The 24,328-nt window shown below is 42.3% G+C and overlaps 2 protein-coding genes across 6 annotated transcripts in view; one reads left to right on the forward strand and one right to left on the reverse strand.

Moving 5' to 3' along the window:
• ZNF502 (zinc finger protein 502) overlaps positions 1–17,843 on the forward strand; it is a 44,269-nt gene extending 26,426 nt beyond the window's left edge. For 2 of the 4 annotated variants that reach the window (XM_032412550.1, XM_032412548.1), the window contains exons 2-3: positions 2,527–2,639; positions 3,150–6,706. In XM_032412550.1, the coding sequence (XP_032268441.1) occupies positions 2,585–2,639; positions 3,150–4,723 (1,629 nt within the window). In that variant the 5' untranslated portion in view covers positions 2,527–2,584 and the 3' untranslated portion in view covers positions 4,724–6,706. Of the gene's footprint in view, positions 1–2,093; positions 2,640–3,149; positions 6,707–12,640; positions 12,716–14,510; positions 14,621–15,441 lie in introns of those variants that run through there. The other 2 variants (XM_032412551.1, XM_032412549.1) reach the window with 2 other exon arrangements.
• KIAA1143 (KIAA1143 ortholog) lies at positions 6,826–24,324 on the reverse strand. 2 transcript variants are annotated; one of them, XM_032412552.1, is made up of 4 exons: positions 24,168–24,324; positions 19,899–20,043; positions 19,023–19,233; positions 6,826–10,699 (listed from the first exon to the last, which is right to left on the reverse strand). In XM_032412552.1, exons 1-4 carry the CDS (start codon positions 24,273–24,275, stop codon positions 10,438–10,440), a joined length of 726 nt encoding a protein of 241 aa, XP_032268443.1. In that variant the 5' UTR covers positions 24,276–24,324; the 3' UTR covers positions 6,826–10,437. The 2 variants fall into 2 exon arrangements, with proteins under 2 accessions (XP_032268443.1, XP_032268444.1); XM_032412553.1 differs by lacking the exon at positions 6,826–10,699 and having other exon boundaries at positions 17,993–19,233.
• Positions 24,325–24,328: the final 4 nt, after the last annotated feature.

The following is a 24,328-nucleotide window of genomic DNA, read 5'->3' on the forward strand; positions in this document are numbered from 1 at the left end:
CAGGTAGTTAAGCAACAGTTCCAACATAATTTTAAATAATTAATTTTTTATGACTAGAAATGCCAATTTTATCACATTAAATTCTTTTATTTATTTCTCTCAGGGGATTAGTAATCTCTAAAATCAGAAGCCAGAGTTAAACTTCCTTTTAATATGTAAAGTCGTTGTTGAGGTTTTCCTAGCCACACTCCTTTGATGTTTTTATCTGTTACTCCCAGGATGTTAATTACTCTCTTCATGACACCTCTCTCCTCTATTCCAGATATGTATGCCTACTTCCTGTTTGGATATTTGAAAACTAAATGTATCTTCTTTCTCCCTAAACCAGTGTTCCCATTCTATCTAAAGGTTGCTGTCATCACTCAAGCCCCAAACCGGCAAATTATCTTGACTTCTCCCTCTCCCTCACACCTCTCCCCAATATTCATCCAATCCTGTGGATTCTGTCTCTTAGTTGGTCCAGTCTCCTTATTGGACTGCTGAAACAACCTCCCAGGGGGTCTTCCAGCCTTCACCTTGCCTCCCCACCTTCCACCATTCATACAGTTTCCTTCTTTGCTACGGGCAGAAGGATTTTTTTTTTTTTTTTTTTAAACAGCAGATATACTCATGTCACTATCCCCCCCAAACCTTTTCATATTCCTTTTGTGGCTTTCCACTCACTTTAAGGTAAATTCCTTAAAATGGTTCTCAGGGTTGTATTTGATCTGGCTTTTGCTTGCCTCGCTTCATGTCTTATTTTTGGTGCTTAATACTTTGTCTTACTGGATCTCTCTAATTTTTCCAAAATACTGAGCTTGTTTCCTTTTGTATGTTCTGTTTCATTATCTCTGGTATATTCTTTTCTGTCTTCACCTGTTTCATTCCTATTTACCTCTTTTTCAGGGAGGCTTTCTTCCTCAGACTACATTAGGTTCCCTCTGCTCTACGTTCCCGTATCCCATATTTCCTCTTTTGTAATTTCCATAATTGTAACTACACTTTAATGTCTTTGTTCAGCTGTAATGTAAGTTCTAGGCAGGTGGGGGCATGTCTGACTTTTTGTCCACTATCTAACTCTGATTATACTGAAACCCCACTCTACTTCATGGTTTTCTGTAGGATTGTGTGGTGGATTCTTTGTATGCTTATAGGTGGGGGAGGGGCAGAGGAAGAGGGAGAGAGAGAAAATTCTTAAGCAGCCTCCACGCTGGGCTCGATGCGGGGCTGATCTCAGAACCCTGAGATCGTGACTTGAGTTGAAATCAAGTCAGATGCTTAACCCACTGAGCCACCCAGGAGCCTCCCAGATAGGATCCTCCTAAACCTTTAAAACTCAACACAGAGGCGCAGACTTTGATGAGAAGCCCATAGTACCAGCCTTATTAACGTACTTCAGCAGACTCATGCCATTCTTATATGCCTTCTGAGCTCTTGCTGTGGTAAAATCATCTTTCTGTCTTCCTTTTTCCTTGAAATAATGCTGCTGATTCTACTTCTCACTTCAGGGTTATGTGGAGAGACATTTTTGGATGAACAGTTGTGATTTAACATTCCAGACACCAGAAACTCTGTACTATTTTGTGTAACTTTCTTGTAAGTCAAAAATTTTTCACAATATAAGTGTGTTTTGTTTTGTTGTGTTTTGTTTTGTTTTTTAAGTAGGTTCCACACCCAGCGTGGAGCCCAATGCAGGGCTTGAACTCGTGAGATCAAGAGTCGGATGCTTAACCAACTGAGCCACCCAGGCGCCCCTTTTTTTTCTTTTTTAAACTGCAACCTGCACTCTTAATGTTGAACTGTGTCTGAAGAAAAACTGTTTAGTTGATCTGACACCTAGAAGAAAAGGCAATCAGTATATCTCTAAGTTGTACAAATAGAGTTCCCTAACTATTGTCCAGCTCCTTGGCATATAGTGGAGATGGGTGGATCAAACTTAATGCATTAGCCTTGCTATGAGGCCATTTCCCTATGCAACTTTTTTTAAAAAAGATTTTGTTTATTAGAGAGGAAGTATGTGCATGCAAATAGGGGAGGAACAGAGGGAGAGGGAGAGGGAGAAGCAGACTCCCCACTGAGCATGGAGCCCGATGCAGGGCTTGATCCCAGGACCCCAGGATCATGACTTGAGCTGAAACCAAGAGTCGGATGCTTAACCAGCTGAGCCACCCAGGCATCCCTCCCTATGCAACTTTTGATTATGTTAATTGACCTTTCATATAGATTGTTGTATAAAGACATGAATACTTTTATCTACTCCATAGGTATCTTTATCATTATAAATAACATTCTGGTTTGTCCATCCAGCGCTTGAGTGTTTGCTAGTGTATCAGTCTGGCTATCACTTTTTACACAGCTGACAAATGGAATTTGTGAAGCTAGAAGGCTGGAAGCCAACCATGATTTCTGCTGATGCAGTCACATTGCTATCCGAACAGGTTTTGTGTGAATTACTAGATAGTATCCCTAGGCAACAGTTCTTTCTCATTTTCCTGTTTACCGGGACAGTGATATCCCCTTCCCCACCTTTTTTTCCCCTATGAGCAGGGTCCCAGTTTTCCAACTCTGAAGTGTTTTCCAATCAAAACAAAGAAAAGATTTGCGGATGTTGAATATGCAAGGAGCTGAAGAGAGAGACCTTGGAAGAGAGGTTTGTCCAGGTGAGTGAGCAAGGGAAAACCAATGGGAGAAACAGCGGGGCTTTGGAAATTTTACAAGAGAAATGACTGAAGTTCAGGAAATAAAATTACCCTTTTAGGGATGTTGGGGGCAGATGTGGGTGAGCATCTCCTGGGGCCAACTTTTCTCCGGTATTCATTTTGTCTCATTTCCAGCATTTACTTTTACATTCTCCCACTGTCCATGTTTCTTCTCTTGACCTAATCTTAGCTTGCTATTGTTTGTTATTTTCCCTTTATTTCTATTGTCTCTGGTTCTCTGGCTTCCTAAGTGTCTGTAGATGCCCATTCCATGGGGTTCCTTATTAATGGTGAACCTTACCCTGATACAGATCTCTTCCACCACTTATAATTAAATTACTTGCTCCACTAGCTTTTATTGGCCCTTGTTTATATGCCATTATTGAGATATGTCAGAATTAGACCCCTATAACCTCAGGAACTTCCACTCTGTCCTGCACAAGAGATACTCATTCTGATGTTTTCTTTCAGATTTGATGGACAGGTCTGTTCCAGAGCAGGATGTCTCTGAAATTAATTCACCAGGGATAGTAGCAAAGAGATCACCAGAGGATGCAAACCAGGATTCTATATTTGAAAAAAAATATGCATGTGAGAGCATGAAGGAAAACCCTTCTGGAGAGGTTCCTGGACCATGCATTTTTCAAGAAGGAGGTTTGGGGGAAATAACTTTTATCCACAAGGAAGCATCTCCTGAAACAATTAGCCAAGAATATAATTTTGAGCGAAGCTTGCTCTTGACCTCCAGCTTTGTTACACATCTCAGGGTTTCTACAGAAGAGAGCCTACATCAGTGGGAGACAAGTAGCATACACACTAATGAGATTTCAGACCAAAGTAAATGCCCAACTCTCTCTACACAGAAAAAGTCTTGGGAATGTAATGAATGTGGAAAAACTTTTACTCAGAGCTCATCCCTTACCCAACATCAGAGGACTCATACTGGAGAGAGACCCTATGCATGTGAGGAATGTGGGAAAGCCTTTAGTCGCAGTTCCTTCCTTACTCAGCATCAAAGAATTCACACCGGAGTAAAACCATATGGATGTGAGCAGTGTGGGAAAACATTTCGATGTCGATCATTTCTTACTCAGCATCAGAGAATCCATACTGGAGAGAAACCTTATAAATGTAATGAATGTGGAAATTCCTTCCGCAATCATTCACATCTCACTGAACATCAGAGAATTCACACTGGAGAGAAACCTTACAAATGTAATAGATGTGGGAAGGCATTCAATCAGAACACACACCTCATTCATCATCAGAGGATTCACACTGGTGAGAAACCTTATTTATGCAATGAATGTGGCTCTTCTTTTCGCAAACACTCAAATCTCATACAACATCAGAGAATTCACACTGGGGAAAAACCCCATAAATGTGATGAATGTGGGAAAACTTTCCAAACAAAGGCAAACCTCTCTCAGCATCAGAGAATTCATACTGGAGAGAAACCGTATAAATGTAAGGAATGTGGCAAAGCCTTTTGTCAGAGCCCATCCCTTATTAAACACCAGAGAATTCATACTGGAGAAAAACCCTATAAATGTAAGGAATGTGGCAAAGCTTTTACTCAGAGTACCCCACTCACTAAGCACCAGAGAATTCATACAGGGGAGAGACCCTACAAATGCAGTGAATGTGGTAAAGCCTTCATTCAGAGCATTTGCCTCATTCGGCATCAGAGAAGTCACACTGGAGAAAAACCCTATAAATGCAATGAATGTGGGAAGGGCTTTAATCAGAATACCTGCCTCACTCAGCATATGAGAATTCATACTGGAGAGAAGCCCTATAAATGTAAAGAATGTGGGAAAGCCTTTGCTCATAGCTCATCTCTTACTGAACATCACAGAACTCACACTGGTGAGAAGCTCTATAAATGTAGTGAATGTGAGAAAACTTTCCGCAAGTATGCACACCTTAGTGAACATTACAGAATTCACACTGGTGAGAAGCCTTATGAATGCATTGAATGTGGAAAATTCTTCAGACATAGTTCAGTCCTTTTCAGACATCAGAAACTTCACAATGGTGAATAACCCTGGCATTCAGGTTATGACAGCTTCTCTAGAAAGAGTGACTAGGAATCTGGTGGGAGGCGGTGGGGCAGGTAGAGTTCCTGGAGGGAAGGATGAAGGAACATCGACTATTATACTCCGAAGAGTATTTCCACTTATGGAGGCGGGAGCTTGGAGAATGCAGAGCCTACTCCAGCTGGGCATCTGGGAAGACAGGGTAGAAAGGAAGTTCTTGCTCTCCGGATAAATCCTTGCTGCCTGCCACTCCTCCTTCCCCCTGTGACTCTCATGCCTTGAGGTGCCATTTGTTAAGTTAGCACTTGTGTTTCCCTTACTGCACTCCTGCCCCAGCGTCCCACCTGTGTTCTCTGGCCAATAGGCTGAGGTGCTTTCCCAGACATTCAGTGTGAAAGCAGCAGCAGTGCTGAGGTGGTGCTAAGTAGCCTCCCAATATCTGAGGCTGCTCTGAACATGCCATCTGTTAGAAGCGGTCTCGTGAAGGGGAGATGGAAATAAGGGAAAACAAAGAATCCTTATTCATTCATTCAATAAATAAGGGGATGGGTGGCAAGAACTGGGCTGATGTCTACAGATAGAAGAAGGCTTTCTCAGGGTAAGGGAGATCTTTCCTGATCCTTTCAAGCTGGAAGGCAATTTGGGGCCAAAAAGGAAGTAGGAGGTCAAGAGAAATTTATCTTGAATGATGCCAGTTTGTGGGAAGGGAGTCAGATCTGCTCAGAGGGCCAGGAAGAAGAAGGGCCAACCTTTGTCCTGGAGGAACACTGATTCACCCAGGAGGAAAGTGGTTTGTGCTAGACTGCTGGTGCTGAGGCCCAGAGCAGAAAGCCTGTGTTTGACTGAGCAGGTCACCTACATATCCCAGCCTGGACTAAGGTGTACACCTGTCTCTTAAAAGTTTGCTTGGGCCACTGGTTTGTAGGGTCCAGGGGAGAGAGACCCACCAGGATTAACTATGTCCAAACAACGGTTAATTGACATTTAGGGAGGAGAAACCATTAGTGAAGAGAGAAGACAGCCTTTTAGGTTGGCTGGAGTTGGGGCTGCTGGACCAGTCCTTAAGAGAGTGTTGGCCATTGTAGCAGGGAGGCCTAGGCTTCATGTAATTATGCCATTGGTGGCTCTAAGCAGGTGTGTTAAATTTCAGATACTTCTATTTTTATTGGGACTATCTTATTCTCGGATATTTACCCTTCCCTGCAGGTTAGGAGTATCTAGGGAGACACTTTCACGGAATAAATTTGGAAAGTGTTCTAGAGAGAACTACCTCTTTTTCAAGTCCCTGAGTATTGAGATAGTACAGTTTGCTACCATGATGGTATTTTATTCTTTTAAGAGAAAGGGCATGATTTTTCCTTTATTTCTTTACTCCCTCTCATGTTCTTTACTGCTACTCAGAGCTTGAGCTCTGAGAGATGAGGTGAGGATTGCCTTTGCTATTTGGAATAGTTTCTATGCCCTGAAGCTTATATGGTTTTTAAAATAATGACTGTTAAAAAACAAAGTCCGTTGATTCTGGAATGATTGGTTACCTAGAACTCAGCATTAATTTTTTTTTCCAGAACAGCTATCTTGTAAGCATTCGTTTGAGCTATTAATTACCATTAATAGGAACGTGGCAGAAACATCACTGTCTTCCTCTGCAGCTGTGAAGATTATATTCTCAAAACCTGCCACAGGGCAATTCATAATTGAGTAAATTAATACCTTATGGACAAAAATAACCCTTAAAACTTGATGTTCATGATAAAATTATAGTACTTAAAGGAAATACTGATGTATTTGTACTTTCTAAGTGAAAATAACACTATAGAATTCATTGCTGGCACACAGTAAATGTTCAATAAATATTTGTTGAATTAATATATTTTAATCAACCTGTGCCCACCAGAAACTTTAACAACTTCCTGATATGTAGGTATTTAGAGTAATATTTATACACTACTGTTGTTAGAGTTCTTTTTTTTTTTTTTTTAAAGATTTTGTTTATTTATTTGAGAGAGAGAATGAGATAGAGAGAGAGAGCATGAGAAGGGGGAGGGTCAGAGGGAGAAGCAGACTCCCTGCTGAGCAGGGAGCCCGATGCGGGACTCGATCCTGGGACTCCAGGATCATGACCTGAGCCGAAGGCAGTGGCTTAACCAACTGAGCCACCCAGGCGCCCTGTTGTTAGAGTTCTTGAGTTGAGATTAGAATTGGGAGGGTTTTCTTAAGGAGGAAATGGGAACTCTAAGGATGAAAGATCTCTCGAAGTTCTTGTTAGAAAGATTTTCCAAAAATCCAAAAATGTTTTAATCCTCAGGCTAAGAGTCTGATACCATTTTCACTTCCTGGGAAAACAGGAAGGAAAGGAATTTGTCATCTTGCTACTCTCCTCATCCCATAGTCTCACACTTGCCAATATTTGCTCCCAGTTGTTGGCCAGCCAAGTGCCCAGTCAGGCCAGCCCCAAATCTTGGAATTGCTTTTGGTCGGTCTTTTACTCAGTCTTCATATCCAAGCAACCACTGTATCCTGCTTACATCTCCTAAATATGGAAGCCATCTCCACTGCTTTTGCTTTAGTCCACTCCCCAGTTTATTTCCTAGACCATTTTCCTATTTTCCCAATCAGTCTTCCAGTTGCTTGCCCCATGAGGCCGTCTTTCACATTTCTTCTGGATAGTCTTTGCAAGACACAACTGGCAGCTCTATTATCTCAGAATATCCGAGGCCCTTAAGAGGCATCTAAAGCTCCTCCACAAAAATTAGATAGATAGATAGATAGACAGATAGACAGGTAGATAGATAAAGCTCCTCCACTGGCCCATGCCTCCATCATCACTCTCTGCTGCCTTCCTGCATTGCACACTGTTCCATAGTGCAAATTCCTGTGATTCCATATCATTGCTGGACTCAACTTTGGCACCTTTTGCATAGACTGTTCCTATTGCCTCGATTGCCTGCCTGCCTTCTGCTTGCCTGGAAAGCTCCCATGTGTCACTTAATGAATGTGCTCAGGCAACATGTTTGAAGCTGTCTCTGACCTCACATGTTTTTTATTTCTGTATTTTCTTATCTTCATTTTATTTATGTTACATTGTAATGGCTAGTTTCCAAATCTTTCTCTTCCCACTGAACTATCAGCTCTGTCAAAGCAGGGGCCATGTGATATTTATTCATCTTTGTATCCACAGTCCCTGGCACTTCGAATGTGCTCAGTAAATATTTATTGAGCTCAACTAAAATACTGAGTCAGACATTTCTCCACGCCTACCTGCAGGTTGTGACTTAGGTCCACAGTTGCCAGCAGAAAGGAGGTATGGAGAGGATATGAGTGTGTCCATGAAGTGTTTGCCAGGTGCAAGCATTCTGAACGTTTCCTCAAGACACAGATTGTGTGGTTGTATTAAGCAGAGGGCCCCTTAAGGAAAAGTAATATTTTGTAGCAAAAACCCCCCCTTGTTTTGTTACAAATTAGCCATTTAAAATGTCCCATCACAGTTTAACAAGTACTTTCAGATACGTTGATGTCAGGGTCAACAGGAAGAGGCAAATGCTTGCCCCTGTAGCAGCACTACTATGTCAGCTGGAATATCCCTCAAGTAAGAAGCAGGAGCTGAATCCTGATGCTGGTCTGGCAGGAGAGCGATTGAGTTTAGCAATCCCAATGTGGAAGCACTTCCTGAGCTCATGGCTTTCCTTGGCCCCAGATGATAAAGAACTGGAATGTGTTGCTTATTCTCAGTGTGCTGAAATTTAATTTGTGATTTCAGAAGGACATGGGATGAGGCCACATCAGATCCTCAAAACAACAGTAGAGAAAACAGGTGGTTGGACTTGCCCAAGGTCACACAGCTAGTAAGTGTCATGTGAAATTTAAACTCCTGTGTCCTTTCTCGCTTTTCCTTCAGATTTCTCGTTATTGGGCATATTTCTGTTCCATGATGCCTCTTTAGTTGTGTTTGTTATAGAGTTGACCACATAGGACTCCAGTCTTGCCCTGCTTGTGAGGATGGGAGGAGCTCATTTTTTAAGACTTTAAGTAATCTCTACACTCAACATGGTGCTCGAACTCACAACCCTGAAATCAAGAGTCACATGCTCTACCAACTGAGCCAGCCAGGCGCCCCTGGGAGCTAATTTTAGGCCAAAAAGCTTTTTTGCCCTCAGACCTTCCTGTGTGTGAGTGTGAGAAATAAATTGGTTTTTGCATTTTGATTTCACCTTTCTTCCTACATAATGCAGAAGTCTAGCTTTGACCCCAGGTGTCTTCAGTTTCACTCCCCTTCAGCTACTGGCCACTGCAGGGCTTAGGTCACTTTAGTTTTGTGGAATGTTTTTGGTGTCCAGTGTTACCCCCGTCCTCCATCCTTTTTCTACCTCATTGAAAGAAGCTCAGCCCAAATTGTGTTAAGCCCCAGATTCATGTTTCTAGTAAATTGCTCTGCCTAGGGTACCCCACTCTAGAGTTCCTACACAGCAGAGCCTGCTGATTTAGATTTTTTGAAGCTTAAAAGTTAGGGAAAAAATGATTAGGCCTAGGCTCTCTGGCCTGTGGGATGTTAGGGGGTGGGGGTGGGGTAGAACTTGCTATCTGATTGCAAAGAAGTGCTGAGAATATGACACTTGGTAAAAAGCAAGGTGAGCTCAACATTATTGTTCCCTGGCGTGTCAGCTGACAGTTCTACAAAGGGTCCTCTTTTAGCTGAACAGGATTAGTGATGGCCTTAGTCTGGGGCATCTCCACTCCTAATTTCAGCCTCCTCAAGGGGCTTCATTTTGGTAAATTGCCAGTCTGGAAGTTTGAGCAGATAACTTCTCTGCTGCATCTCATTCATTTTTTCAAGTATTTACTGAGGGCCCCTTATGGATTGTACACTAGGGATATGGTAAGCAGACAACTCTATTTCCCAGAGCTTGCACATCAGTAAGAATGCCTGGAAGTGGATCAGGTACCCTGCTACCCTCGCCTTCATCCCGGGAATACACTGTCAAAGAGGAGCCTGTATGTGCAAGTATTCCCTGAGTGAGTCTCGGCAAGATCTGAAGTTTTGCTGCAGTGGAGATGAGGGCCTTGAGGACTGGCAAGGTCCCTTGAAGCCAATGCAGAACAAAGAAGACTGGAGCTGGAATTTGCGGAGCATGATAGGACAAACATTTACTTAACTTTTTTTTAAGTGCGGGAAGGTCTTAGTAATTACATATATTAATCTCATTTAATCTTCATGATAACCTTCTGAAATTTGGTGCCATTATTTATTTCTGTTCTGTAAGTCAGCGAACAGGTACAGAGAAGTAAGTAACTTGCCCAGGTTTACACGCTGATAATCTGGGACTTAAGTTGAAAACAGAACTCTTTACGTTCTTAGGGCCAGTTGTTGAACAAAGAACCTAAAGCAGAGGGTGTTTGGGGTTCCTGTGAAGAGGCCAATTTTCTGGCAGGTGAGACTGTAAGGAAGGTTGAAGCCAGCTTTGTGAAACCCTTGGGAAGACCTCTAAAAGGCAGTGACATGGAAGAGTTTTTAGGAAGATAAATGTGGCCAGGTTGCAGAATGAATAGTGAGAGCGCCTTGTGGTCGGCCACCAGTCTCCCTCCAGTTCTGTTTCCTTACTCTGGGAAGGAGCGCGGTGAGGTGGGTTTGCGGGCTGTTTCTGCAAGGGCGGCTCCGGTGTCGGGCTGAACCCCGGAGCTCCGGGCCGGGGAGGAAGCACCGAGATGAAGCCGCTCCCGCCTTCCTAGAGAGGAGACCACAGTGTTCTGACCGTGGCGCGGGCTGCTGACGTCACGCCGGCGCGGAGGGGACCGGCTGCGAGCCGCCCGGGGGCGCCCCGACGCCCGAGTGCCGCCAGGTGTAGCGGGAGGCCCTCGGGAAGCACCGTGTGTGTCGAGTGGGCGTGCTGGGCTGCCACGGGCTGGTCTCGGAGCCGGGGCCGGCCGGCCGCAGCGCCTCTTCCCGGAGCGCGGGAAACTGGAGCGAGGGGTCGGAGCCACCTGGCCCTGGAGAGGGAAGGGAGAAGCTTGTTCGAGAGCTCCGTTCTGGGAGTCGGGAGACCTGGGTTCCATTTGTATGTACTTAAGGGAGGAAGCGAACTTCTGATGGCTTCAGTTCTCTGATTTCCAGAAGCAAATGCTATTCCTTGCTTTGCCACTTGACAAAGTTGCGCGGGTTGAATGACTGTATGTGAGAGTTACCAACTTCCTTTAAGCTTTTATTCTCCTCTAATAGTAACAGTACTTTAACAGCTGATACTATTTATTGAAGGCATTTTTCTAAATACTTCCCATGTATTATTCATGCATCATCACAACCCTATGAAGCAGTTATTATCTACGCCATATAACATTTGAAAAACGACCTCAGAAAGGTTAAATAACTTACCCAAGATCACTTGGCTCATAAATCTAGAGCAGGGATTCAAACCCAGGGAGTCCTGGCCCCAGAGCCCATGCCATAAGACAAAATGTAATCAGAGCATCAAAACAATGGCAAGTGCTACAGTACAGCCACGTAAAGTTCTTTGAGAATGTTGAGAAAGGGCCTTGCAAGTCAAGAAAAATTATCCATGTGTAGTGGTTCACATTTGAGCTGAATATTAAAGTTGAGTAAGTTTGAAAATAAGTAGCTTGTTCAGTGTCAAATAGGGGGTGCCAGTGTATTGGGATGGATTAGACTGGTTGCCAGCCTTTTAATAGTGTTCTTTCCTTTCCGTTCAGAGGGAGTTCTTAAAAGTTTTCCTAAGAGGGGTTCTTAACATCTTCCAAAAGACTCCCCCTGTCCTTTCTTGGAGATTCTGCTTTACATAGATGCGGTCTTATTTTCCTGAAATTCCTCTGCCTCTGATTGTAAGATAACTGGAAAGGAGTTTCCTTAATGTTGACTCAGCCTATTCTCAGAAGAGCTGACCTCACTGTTTGACACATAGTACCTGCGCAGTTAGTATTTTTCAGATAAACGAATAACCATCCTCAATCAAAGATGGACTGGACTTAAGGCTTTAGCTCTTTTCCCATGTGTTTTTAGAATCAAAGGATCACGGAATGTTGGTACTAGCTTTCCACTTCCATTTCACAGATAGAAAACAAATCACAGATAAGACTAGTGACTAGCTTTAGGTCATTGAACACGTTAGTGGCGAAGCCCAGACTCGAATCCAGACTTCTTGACTCAGGCCAGTGTTTGTTCTAATGTCCTCTACCGTAGCCCCAGTTTTTGACTTTTGAAGTCAATGGCTTTTCCAGTCGGTTTGGGGAGGCCTTTGGCTCCAACTTTATCTTTTTTTTTTTAATTTATTCTTTTTAAAGATTTTATTTATTAATTTGACAGAGACAGCGAGAGAGGGAACACAAGCAGCGGGAGTGGGAGAGGGAGAAGCAGGCCCCCCCGCGGAGCAGGGAGCCCGATGTGGGGCTCCATCCCAGGACCCTGGAATCATGACCTGAGCCGAAGGCAGATGCACAAGGACTAAGCCACCCAGACGCCCCTCCAACTTTATCACTTGGGGAGGAAATTTCACCCCAGGATAGTCCTTAGGAGCACCTGCCTTTGTGCATTGTCAGGTCTCTTGGAAGACAGCCCACTCACTCATTTTTGTCACTGGTGATACTTTTTTTTTTCAGATTTATTTGAGAGAGCGCATGTGGGAGAGGGATTGAGTCTTAAGCAGACTCTGGGCTGAGCTTGGAGCCCAATGTGGGGCTTGATCTCACCACTCAGATCACAACCTGAGCCGAAACCAAGACTCAACCACTTACCCAACTGCACCACCCAGGCGCCCCATGGGTGATACTCTTTTAAGAAAATAATGATATTCTTCATTCAGACTTAAAATTGTTATTTGGTTAGGGATTGGCTATTTCTGAGTTCCTCTGAATTCAGAATAGGAAGGAAGTAGGCTGACAATTTATGGGTGCTTTTTTTCTCCTCCCTCCATGCCTCAGATTCCTGCCCTTCCTTGAGAGAAACCCCCAGGAGACAAACCAGTATCGCTTGTGTTCCTCACAGCTTATCTCTGGGTAAGTGAAATCTAACTAGAGCGCCCAAGATGGGTTGTTACGGGGGTGCTCATTCTGAAGTGGTGGCAGACTTATAGTGGGACCCACCAGTGACCACTACACCTAAACCCTGCAGAATGAAAACACAGAACCACCCAGAAATAGCCCCACCTTATTAAAATCAGAGTGAGTGTGGCCCATTGTGGAAGCAGGCAACAGAGTGAGTGGCTATAGGACAGATCAGAGAATGTACTAATTTTATATCACATGTACTTAAACTGTAGCAAGAATAGCTACCCCCTGTGCAGTTACCTGGTAGCTGGTCACTGAACTGCTAACTCTAATGCCTAATGATGCAGCCGTGAGATGTGGAAAACTGGTGGGAAATTACTGGACAACCCATCGCAAAAGTGATTTCAGTGTTTCCTCAGAGAATATGAATGCACTCCTGGCTCTGTTGGAACAAGAGCCTAAGTAAGAGCAACTTCATTGTTACTGGGCATCAGAAGGCAACATGGAACTTGGGGATCTGTTAAATTCAGTAAGAATAGTACTGTATGAACTGGATTCTTAGGCTATGGAAACTCTATGAATGGATTGTGACCATTTATGGCCTGAAGAATTCAGTCTAGTTTAATATGTATGCATAACATATGTACGTGTGTGTCTGTGTATGTGTGTATGCATTGAGAGATGCCTAGAAGAAAAGGTCATCAAAAAACCAACTGTATTTTCACTGGGTGGTAGGATTTCAAGTAATTTCCTTTGTGGACTGTTTTTTAGAATGAGTAGCATTCTTTGTATGGTTAAAAAAAAACTTTTTGAGACAATAAAAATGAAGGAAATAAAAGTGTGGTTAGAGTTTTGGTTTTATGTTTAGCTATTTAAACCACCTGGCATTAATTTTTGTATACAGAAATATCTATCCTGAAAGTTTATACATTAGATAGATGCATTCAGGAAAAATATTCAATATATTTAACAACCAGTGCAGTATAGTGCTGTCCAATCAGATCAGTCTCTGACTATAGATAATTTGTGCAGATACACCAGTGTATACCAACGAACTCTTAGCCAGGGTAGATCCATATGTACCAACAAGAAATGATCTTGAAGACACATTCTTTAGTGGAACACAGAACCTACAGAACAATTTTATGTAGAGAGAATCAAATGGTGTATGTATAAAAATATGTGGAAAAAAGACTGAGTGAATATACTCCAAACTTAATAATGATAATCTCTGGGAAGGAAATGGGCTTGTATGGGTAGGGTGGGATGGTGATAAAAAAATGACTAATTTATCCTATATCCTTCTGTATTATCTAAATATTATAATGTGAGGATCTATTCATGTGTAATGTCAGTGTCTCCAGCACCATCCAGGGAAGATGTTGCTGATGTGTGGCACCTGAATATCTGTTCTCAGATTCTCTGTGCCCTTATTCAGAGCATCAGGGTTTCAAAGTCTGATGCCACTAAGATCATCTAAGTATTTCTCTTTCTCCAGTTCTAACATGACAATGATTTGGTTCCCATATAGTTTTTCTGTAGTAGAGAGAATGTGTCAACCAGCTGGACATTGAGCATATAAATTTTTCATTGTAGATCAGTAAAGTGACTGTTTTCTACATCATTTTGTGAATTTGATAGTGTACATCAGATTCTGAAGCACTTCATTAGTGTCAAAGGTGAGGGCCAGATTCTGGACCATGATGCTATAGTCAAGTTACTGTCCAATGGGAATCTCTTCCCCAAGGACCACCCCATCCTATTTTTCCTCTAAACAAAACAATGATATCTTACTTTCTTTCAGTAAGCAGGGCTCTAGTTTTCAAACCTAAAGGTCTTCCAGTTGGACGCAGAGGGAAGTGCTACAGATGCTGAATGTTTTGGAGAGAGAAGTCCAAAGAGACACTTATCAAAGTAAGTGAATAGGAAGGATTGGTGTGATGGACCTAGTAAAAATTACAGCCTGGATAACCTTTTTTTTTTAAATTATTTTTAGAGACGGGGGGAGGGCAGAGGGAGAGAGAGAATCTGAAGCAGACTCCCTCTATGGGGTCTGGGAGGGAGCCCGACATGGGGCTTGATCCCAGGACCCTGAGATCATGACCTGAGTTAGAGTCAGGGTGCCTGGGTGGCTCAGTTGGTTGGGCGACTGCCTTCGGCTTGGGTCATGGTTCCGGGGTCCTGGGATTGAGCCCTGCGTCGGGCTCCCTGCTTGGCGGGAAGCCTGCTTCTCCCTCTTCACTCCCCCTGCTTATGTTCCCTCTCTTGCCGTCTCTCTCTGTCAATTAAATAAATAAATAAAATCTTAAAAAAATAGTAAAAAATAAAACCAAGAGTTGGACACTTAACCTACTGAGCCACCCAGGAGCCCCTCCTTTGAAATCTTAAAGAGAAACTCTAATTGGCACTAAACAATGATACAAGCTTGTACTTTCTCAAGCAGCACGAGCAATATATTGCTTACAGGCAACCTAAGGAAATATAATTACTCTTCACCTAGTTTTTGAGGAGTAGAGACTGTGGGTAGGTAGGTAGTTTTCCCTAACACTAATTTACCCAAGATTGGTATACTTATCCCTTTCACATTCTACTATTTATCACTCTGGATGATTCTAAATTACCTGGATTCATTTTTAGTATTTAAGTGTGAATCAATCATGATAGGGAATTTTATAGATTTCCCAATATGTGTCATTACTTCATCTCTTCTCCCTATTATCTCATCTTTTCTCCAGGTCATTGTGATCTATCTCAATTACTGAGAAGAGGATAAAATCAAGATTCCACAATGCAGGTCCCCTGTTCTGCACAGAGGACATTTTCCTTTTAGATTTTTTTTTTTTCCCCAGACAAGATGACCAAGCCTGATGCAACAGTGTTAAATGACTTGTGGAAGATGTGCAGGGTCAGAGAACCTGGTCATCTGGGTTTGCGTTTGGAGAAGGTAAAGACGCATGCTGAAGAAGGAAGAGAAGGGGTATCCTGCAGGAATGCCCAAGGGGACGGTACATGCACACATATACCCAAAGCTTTCCTAGGACAGAGTTACTGTAACCATAATCATCTTTGAGAATGTTCCTTGTAAGTGTCATGAATTTGAGAGTTTCCTCTAAACCTGAACCTACTGGACAGACGTTCCTTGTGTTACAGGCAGCATGAGTTCCAGCCAGATTTCACTACAAATGAACCCTCAGAGACTTAACATGCAGAGGAAACCTTCAAAGTGTAGTGAATGTGGGAAGTTCTTTACTCAGAGATCATCTCTTACCCAGCATCAGAGGATTCACACAGGAGAGAAGCCCTATGTATGTAGTGAATGTGGAACTTGTTTCCGTAAACAGTCAAATCTTACTCAGCATTTGAGGATTCACACAGGAGAGAAACCTTATAAATGTAATGAATGCGAGAAAGCCTTTCAAACAAAAGCAATCCTTGTCCAGCATCTGAGAATTCATACTGGAGAGAAACCCTATAAGTGCACTGAGTGTGGCAAAGCCTTTTGTCAGAGTCCATCCCTTATCAAACACCTGCGAATTCATACTGGAGAGAAACCGTATAAATGCACTGAATGTGGCAAAGCCTTTAGTCAAAGCATTTGCCTTTCCCGTCACCAGAGAAGTCACTCCGGAGATAAACCTTATAAGTGTAATGAATGTGGGAAAGCCTTTAATCAGAGCGCATGCCTCATGCAGCATCAGAGAATTCATTCAGGAGAGAAGCCTTACACATGTACTGAATGTGGTAAAGCCTTCACTCAGAACTCCTCCCTTGTTGAACATGAGAGAACTCACACTGGAGAGAAACTTTACAAGTGTAGTGAGTGTGAAAAAACTTTCCGCAAACAAGCACACCTTAGTGAACATTACAGAATTCATACCGGAGAAAAACCTTATGAATGTGTTGAATGTGGGAAATCCTTCAGGCACAGCTCAGCGCTTGTTCGACATCAGAGGCTTCATGCTGGAGAATAAAACTTGGGATATAACCAGTGTGGAAAGATTTGTATGAAAATGCCATTTCCCCCCCTCTCCAAAATTCTTAGGAGTTTAAGACTCAGTCTTCAGCTGGGATGAATGTTCTGTATGTTGAGCAAGACGCAATGTGTCCTGAAAGTTAAGAAAATAGATTCAGAACTAGATAGTCTTGAGTTTGGGGACTTCTCTGCCACTTAATGGGAGTAAGACCGGATCCTCTCTCAGCCTGTTTTTCCCATCCTCCTCAGAAGAATAATGAGGATACTTACTAGGGTTGTCTTGAGAATAAAATGAGTTGTATGTAATAAATAACTGCCATTAATTGGTTTTGAGTTATAGATGTTCCAAACATATATAAATCTAGCTACTGAAAACAAGCAAAGTTCAGCATTAGTTTTTGGTTCTCAATGTGTTTAGGAACTTTTTTTTTAAAGAACATTCTTGAAATTGGGCTATGATTTCATGCTTAATCTACAGAAAGTTATTTAAACTATGTCTAGATTTAAATAGAACACAATTTAAGACCAGTTTATCCTTGAGAAAATTCAGATTTAAACAGAGAAAAAAGAAATTATTGGGATTTCAGTGGACATTGTGAAGTGTACTTCTGGGTACCCTGAAGAGCTTTTTTAGATTTTGATACCTCCCACTGTTGGATCTTACTTCACTTCAAGCTCTAGACCTCTCTTTTCCATGAAAAGGGAAGCCTCGCTGACACTAAATAAAAACTTGTGTTGTAGGACTTTTGTGTGTTTGTGTTGCGGAGAGAAGAGGGGGAGGGGGTTGGTGAGGAGAAGTTATATGAAAATAAAGAGGGGTCGATATAGAAGAGAACATAAGCACGTTGATTAGTATGTGGCTGTACTTGTTTGGAATTTGTAACTAAATAAAGAAAATTTCACTTAAAATAGAGTTGGGAGGCCAGAGGGAGGAGCTCACACATACCACACCTTGCAGCCCTTTGCAGAACCAACAGAAAGAGCCATACCTTGCATTCCTAACAAGAAGCCTACTTTACTAACCTCCAGCAGGAAGAAGGAAGATTATCTCCTGGCCTGGCAACAGCCCAGCCAATGAGATCGCCACAACTCAGCCAATGAAACCGTCACAACTCAGCCAATGAAAAGCCATTACGTTTCAAACTCCCAGTGCACTCCAATGCACATTTAGTTTATAACAACTCCTCCAAATTCCCCCTTTCCTCTGTAAAAGAGCAGTCCCCTCCTTTGTTCTGACTTGCCTACGGTTTTGTAGTAGCTTGTATGTCCTGAATTGCAACTGTCTACTATTCTCAAATATACCCATTATGCTGGTAAAATAATTGTCTTTTATTTTTAAGGTTGACAAATTCTAGAGCACAACACGAAAGGGGGCCTCTTAAGGGAAAAGGAGGGCAGGAGACATTGAATTCTCAGGTGTCAGCAACTGGTACTACTGACCAAGGACTTTCGGTTTATTCTTCTCATGTAACAAGAAGTCCAGAGGTTTGCAGTCCGTGGCTGGTGCAGCAGCTCCTCGAGGCATGCTATCAGGATCCAAGTGCCTTGAATCTTTCAACTGTACCACCCAGAGAAAGGATCTGCCTCCCTTAGGCCAAAAAATGGCTCCAATACTCCTAGGTTTCATGTATGTGCTCCTGGATGTAGCAGGACGTAGCGAGAAGGACAAAAGTTTGTGCATGCCAGATCTGCTTTCTTGTATCAAACACCTGGTAGCTTTATTAAGCAGACTTCTACTTGTATCTCTCTCTTTTATAGTGTTATTAACTACAGTCTCCATGTTATACATTAGATCCTCTCTTCTATCAAGATCCTTTCTTTTAGAAGCTCACTTTCTTCAAGATCCACTTTTATCTCTAAAATTGCCAGAGCTGTTATATGGCTACCTTTAGCAGGAGCTGGGGAAATATTCTTAAATAGGCACATTATCATCTTCCTCCAAAGTGGGCTTCTGCTAATGAAGAAGATGCAACAGGCGATCTGTTTAATGACAAAATCCTCTGTAGCAATTATGTTAAATTTTTGAATTTTACTGATCTGGAAAAATGCTCAGAATATGTCATGTGAAAAGCAGGACAGAAAACATATGCAATATAATCTCAATTTTGTTTAAAAAATACATACCCCACAAGTGGGAGTTCCAAAATGTTAATAGTAGTTAATATCTACAGAGTTCGCCTCATGTCAAAGGGGTATTGATAGACAAAATTTTTATCATACTAAATTTTTTCTGAATTTTCTATAATGAATTTGTATTATCTTTAAATAGAAAAAAAAAGTGTCACTTTAAAAAACACCCCATATACTCTTAAGGGTGACTAAGTCCAAAATATTTACACTTACTCAGTTTCATCTTCATTGTCAAAAGAAAGGAGGCAACTGTTTTTGATTTGCTTTTGTGAGTTCTTTTTAACTGAGTCCTGCTTATTTATTTCACCTTCATTTGCCTTCCTCTTTTTTGAGCTTGCTGTTAAACCTGAATATTTTTCATCCGAGGAACGTTTGACTGGTTTTCGATACATGATTCTTCCATCAACTATAGCCGGTTCTTCATCTGCAGCAAAAACAAAGTTAAAGAACTTTCTTCTCTCATTTTGTCTTTATTAGAGACTCAAATGGCAAGAAGATCTCAGATGATAATGAAGGATGTTCTAAGTCAATTCAGTCTGGTCTTCTCCACTGTTTCTAGCTACACCCACAAGACATGTAGTCCCTTAATAAAAACTCACTTCCTGAAGTACTCCATCATATTGCCAGTCCCCAAATAATTACAGTCAGGCTGTATTTTTAAGTATTATGAAAAGTGATTGTTTGGAACTCCAGGATTTTTCCTCAAAGCAATGTAATAAATATTCAGGAAAAATGAAAACTATACCATGTAGCATATCACGTTTCAGGCACTGATTAAATACACCTCTGTTGACTAATTTGTAAAACTAACCACCTATTTTTTTTTTAACAGGATGTTTTTATTTAAATTTGTACTTATTCCTCATAACAACCCAGTAAGGTAGGTACCATTATAGTCCCCACAGACTGATGAGGTAGCTGAGGCTGGGAGGTGAAATGACTTGTTCAAGATCACGTATCTGGTGCGTGTTAAAACCAAAGTTTGAACCAAGGACTGTCTCCTTCAAACATACCATACTATTACATAAGACAATTTCATATTCCAGGCTCCCTATACTGTTAGAAAAACCAGATTACTTTCAGACATACCTGCTTTGGCAGCCTTTATTTCTGCTTTAATTTTCATGACTTCTTCAACTGACAGGTCTCCCTTTTTTAAAACCACCACTTGGGGCTGTTCATCTTCTTTGTCACTGTGATCACCATCTTCATCTGGGAGCTGAGGCTGGATTCTCTAGGAGAAAACACAAACACAATATGGAGGCTGCTGACCTTGAACCAAATACAACTGTTGTCTCTGTAAGACACTGTGATGACTAAGTGACAAGGGTAACTTGATTCACTAAATATATTTGGCAAAGAATTTTCAAGTAACTCTTAAGGGCCTAACCTTGCCACACTCGGGAAGAGGTCTACCTGCCAGTTACCCTGCAGTGCCGACCCAAAGGGATTCATTTCTTTCTCAGCAGGACCCCAGACTGCAGTTCCCAGGGTCAGGGGCCTCTGCTTCATGGACCGCCAGCATGCCCAGCCTCCTCAGGGCATGCTGAACCGCATCCGTTCTCTCTGCTCTTCATCAACTGTTTTCACTTCCATCGCCTCTCAAAGCCTGACAAAAAAAATAATCAACTCCAAAGTACAGAAAGCAGCAAGTAAAAGGTAGTCTTTTTCCCACTTCTGATGATCTCTCCTCCCTTCCAATGGCTTCAGTTTGGTGGGCATCCTATCAGCTGTTTTCTAAGTGTATAAAAACATGGAAGTATAGAAACCATTCTGTGTACAAACAGGATACTGTACATCGTACTATGTGACTTGCTTTCTTTTCTCTATGAAAGTTCCCAAACATAAAAAAGTACAGAGAACACCAACACAAACCATGTATTCCATATATACATGTAACAAGTGGTAACCTTTGGCCAGTTGATTCAGAGTTTCAAAAAATGTCAGATACTAAAGAAGTCCCTCTCCAACTTTTTTACTCAAAAAGTATCTTTGTATAATACCTTGGAATTATCTATTACTTTGGAATTATCTATTTTAAAGATTTTGTTTAAGGATTTTATTTATTTGTCAGAGAGAGCGAGCGAGCACACAAGCAGGGGGCGCGGCAGGCAGAGGGAGAAGCAGACTCCCTGCTGAGCAAGGAGCCCAACGCGGAACTCGATCCCAGGACCTTGGGGATCATGACCTGAACCGAAGGCAGATGCTTAACCCCGACTGAGCCACACAGGTGTCCCTGGAATTATCTATTTTAAAAATCACTGCCTAGTATTTAACGGTATATGTGGTCATCTCATGGTTTATTTGGCCAGTACCCTGTAAAAATTTTGGTTGTTTCTAGTTTTTTTCCACTATGCACATATTTTTGTTTACTTTTTTCTACTGTGTACTTGTTTTTGTTCACTTTTGTGAACTCATATGTAAGATAAATTCCTGGATGTGGAATTGCTGGGTTGAAAGGCAGTACACCCACCACACATTATTCAAATAACTTTTTACTCCACCTCTCACAAAGCCTTCCTTGTCTCCCAAACAGGGCAACAGAGCCCTCCAGGATCTGGCCCATGAACACAGCTTTATCCTATACCACACTCATGACCTCTGGACTCCAGCCAGGTTGGAGGATTGCAGATCCCTGAACATATTAGCTCCTTTGCCTCCCTTGTCTCTGAACAAGTTCCCAGTGCCTAGAAAGCCCCACTGCCCCTGGTCCACACCTACTCTAGCTGCCTTCTAAGACTTAGATTCTTTAGAAGTACTTTCCTAATGTCGCCTCATCTTCTTTCTCACACTGTGCATAGCTCACAGGGAGCATGTGCCATACTGAGTTATCCATATTTTTCTATCTGGTTCCACTAGGTAGCTCCTTTGAGGTACTATGTGTTTCATCTCTGTATCTAGAGGCACAGAGCCTGGCAAACATCAGGGACTCAAGGAGTATTTGTTGATCTATTCATGAATGACTAATAGGATGAAAAATGATGAACTACCTAAAGCCCTGGCTGGCAAGTCACTCACAGGCACATTCGTTCATTTTGTCTTAATCACTTGACACAAGTGCATTCTCTTTAATAATATCGATGTTAGTTCACTGATTACTCATTAGTTTTGCCTGTTTTTTCCCCAATAAGACGAAGATTCCAATAAGTGACCACAAACTAGTAGGTAATTATAAGTATTTTTCACCAAGGAAATGGGAAAGTGAAATAAAATAATTCCTGGGGCGCCTGGCTGGCTCAGTTGGTTGGTAGAGCATGTGACTCTTGATCTTGGGGTTGTGAGTTCAAGCCCCACAATGGGTGTAGAGATTACTTAAAAATAAAATCTTAAAAAAAAAAATTCCTGGTGTTCATTAGCTTGAGAATCATTAGTTCTGATCCTTTTTGTTTACACGACTGCCCAGAAAATAAGAAACAGTCAAAGAAACAGTGACTGCTCAAAGCCACTCCTGAATTAACTCTCAAGAAGGTGAATAAGGTAATTTAGCTCAATTATATAATGATTTCCCATGAAACACTTCTTTTTGTTAACACATGACTAGAACGATGGTTATACTGCCAACCTGATTAAGAGTGCAGTTGGTTTCTCACACAGACACAGGGTATCCCTCTACGGAAGTCTCTTAATTAAGTCAGTCAGTCTAAATCATTAGTATGAATTGGAAAGCATCTGTCCCCACCCCAAGTTCTTCTAAAACAGCATTCCAAGCTAGAATCTTCAAGGTGTTAATTATGTACACATGATCATCACAAGGACCTCAAGTAAACTATAAAATTAGGTCTCGTATTCTCATTGCTAAATCCATGTCTATTTCCTCAAATCTCATCCTCTTTGTCATTATCACTGTTTTTGATCCTGGGGGAATCCGTCACTCCCTGATCATGTTATCTAACCAAAAATGGCTCCTTGTTGCCTACTGAACAGGCCATGTGGTCTCCCCTCCAACAATTCCTCAATCACCTCTACATAGAGTCCATGACTCATCATCTTTTTTTTCTTTCTTTTTAAGATTTTGTTTTTAAGCAATCTCTAACACCCGATGTGGAGCTCGAACCTACAACCCTGAGATGAAGAGTCACATGTTCCACTGACTGAGCCTGCCAGGCGCCCCGTTGACTCACCATCTTTACACCTTTATCCACCTTTCCTTCCATCTCTACCTGCTGTCCTACCCATGCTCAAGATTCTAAGTATCCCTTCGTCCATGAAGCCTTGCCTGATAAGCACAGTCAATACAAATGGTCACCTACTACCTGGTGCCAGGCACTGTGCCAGGTGCTGGGAAAATACAGAAAGATTAAGATACTAACTTAGTTTGATTTAGTGGTCGTGATACACAGGAGAGCAAGTAGTTGCAATGCAAAATGATGAATATCTCAGATACGGACAAAGTGAAGAGAAAAACAAGAGGAAAAGTAATTGGAGGAGTTTTGAAGAGGTTCACAGAGGTGTAACCTGTGAAGGCAGAGATCAGGCAGGCAGGAAGGTTATAAAAGAATATGGTATTTTGGAGATCCATCTCTTTGTCCCTTCAAAGCCTGGCGCAATGCCTGGATTTAGCACATACACACTGGATTGAGTAATTTCACACAAGTCAATCTCGTTTCCTTTCCTAAGCTCTAAGTGACGTGAGGAGTGGGTATTAGTGAAAGTACTAGACATAGAGTGCTAAATGAAGTCTTTATTTCTCCACACAATCCCTAAGCATAACAGTCTCTTCCTATTGAAAGAAGCAGGGCAGGTTTTGGTGTGAACCAGTTAGCCCCTGGGAGGGCTCAGACTGATTCCCACTGATTCTCATCTCTAAACTATTCAGGTGTTGTTCTTTCCTGAAGCTCTTCTTCTATTTAGATCCAGGATATTCTTAAACAAGTTTTTTTTGGGGGGGCGGGGGGAGCGGTAAACAACAAAGCATAAAAACAGATCTAGGGCATTCTTCCAAAGATGCTCCAGACTCCAGGCCTAGGACATCAGGTCATTTGATCAAGTGGCCTCAGTTTCTTTATCTGGAAAACGGGACTAAGCTACCACTCATCCTGCTAACTATAGGTTTTGGGATAAGCAAATAAGACGAGAGAGGAAAGTGATCTTTCTTAACCATCTACCAAGGACGAAGCGCTCTACCGGCGTCAGGTCGTTTTCAAGAACACAACAGCACTACGAAAAACGACAAATAGCTTCCTGAGCATACGAGGCTGTAGTTGTTTGAAGAGGACCAGCCTGGTGGCTGAGGCCCATCCAGATTCCCGACTGGGCGCAGTGAGAGAGGGGACCCGTCAGTGCCTGGCCTCCAAGGCAGAAGCCGGAAGTGGCAGGGTAGCCCGCGTTTCTGAGGTAACGCGACTGGCCTGGGCTCACCTTGGTTTCCACGGTAGGCCCTTCCCTGTAGCCGACCTGTTCCTTGAAGCGAGCCAGGAACGCCGGTTCGGCTGGCCGCACGTACGAAACCTGGTTCCGCTTGCTCATAGCTGCTCCCGGGAAAAACAGGTTTCCGGTGCCGCCTGGAAATGGTACATTGG

Source organism: Phoca vitulina, unplaced genomic scaffold, assembly GCF_004348235.1.
Source record: "Phoca vitulina isolate PV1807 unplaced genomic scaffold, GSC_HSeal_1.0 scaffold13, whole genome shotgun sequence".
Taxonomy (NCBI): Eukaryota; Metazoa; Chordata; class Mammalia; order Carnivora; family Phocidae; genus Phoca; species Phoca vitulina.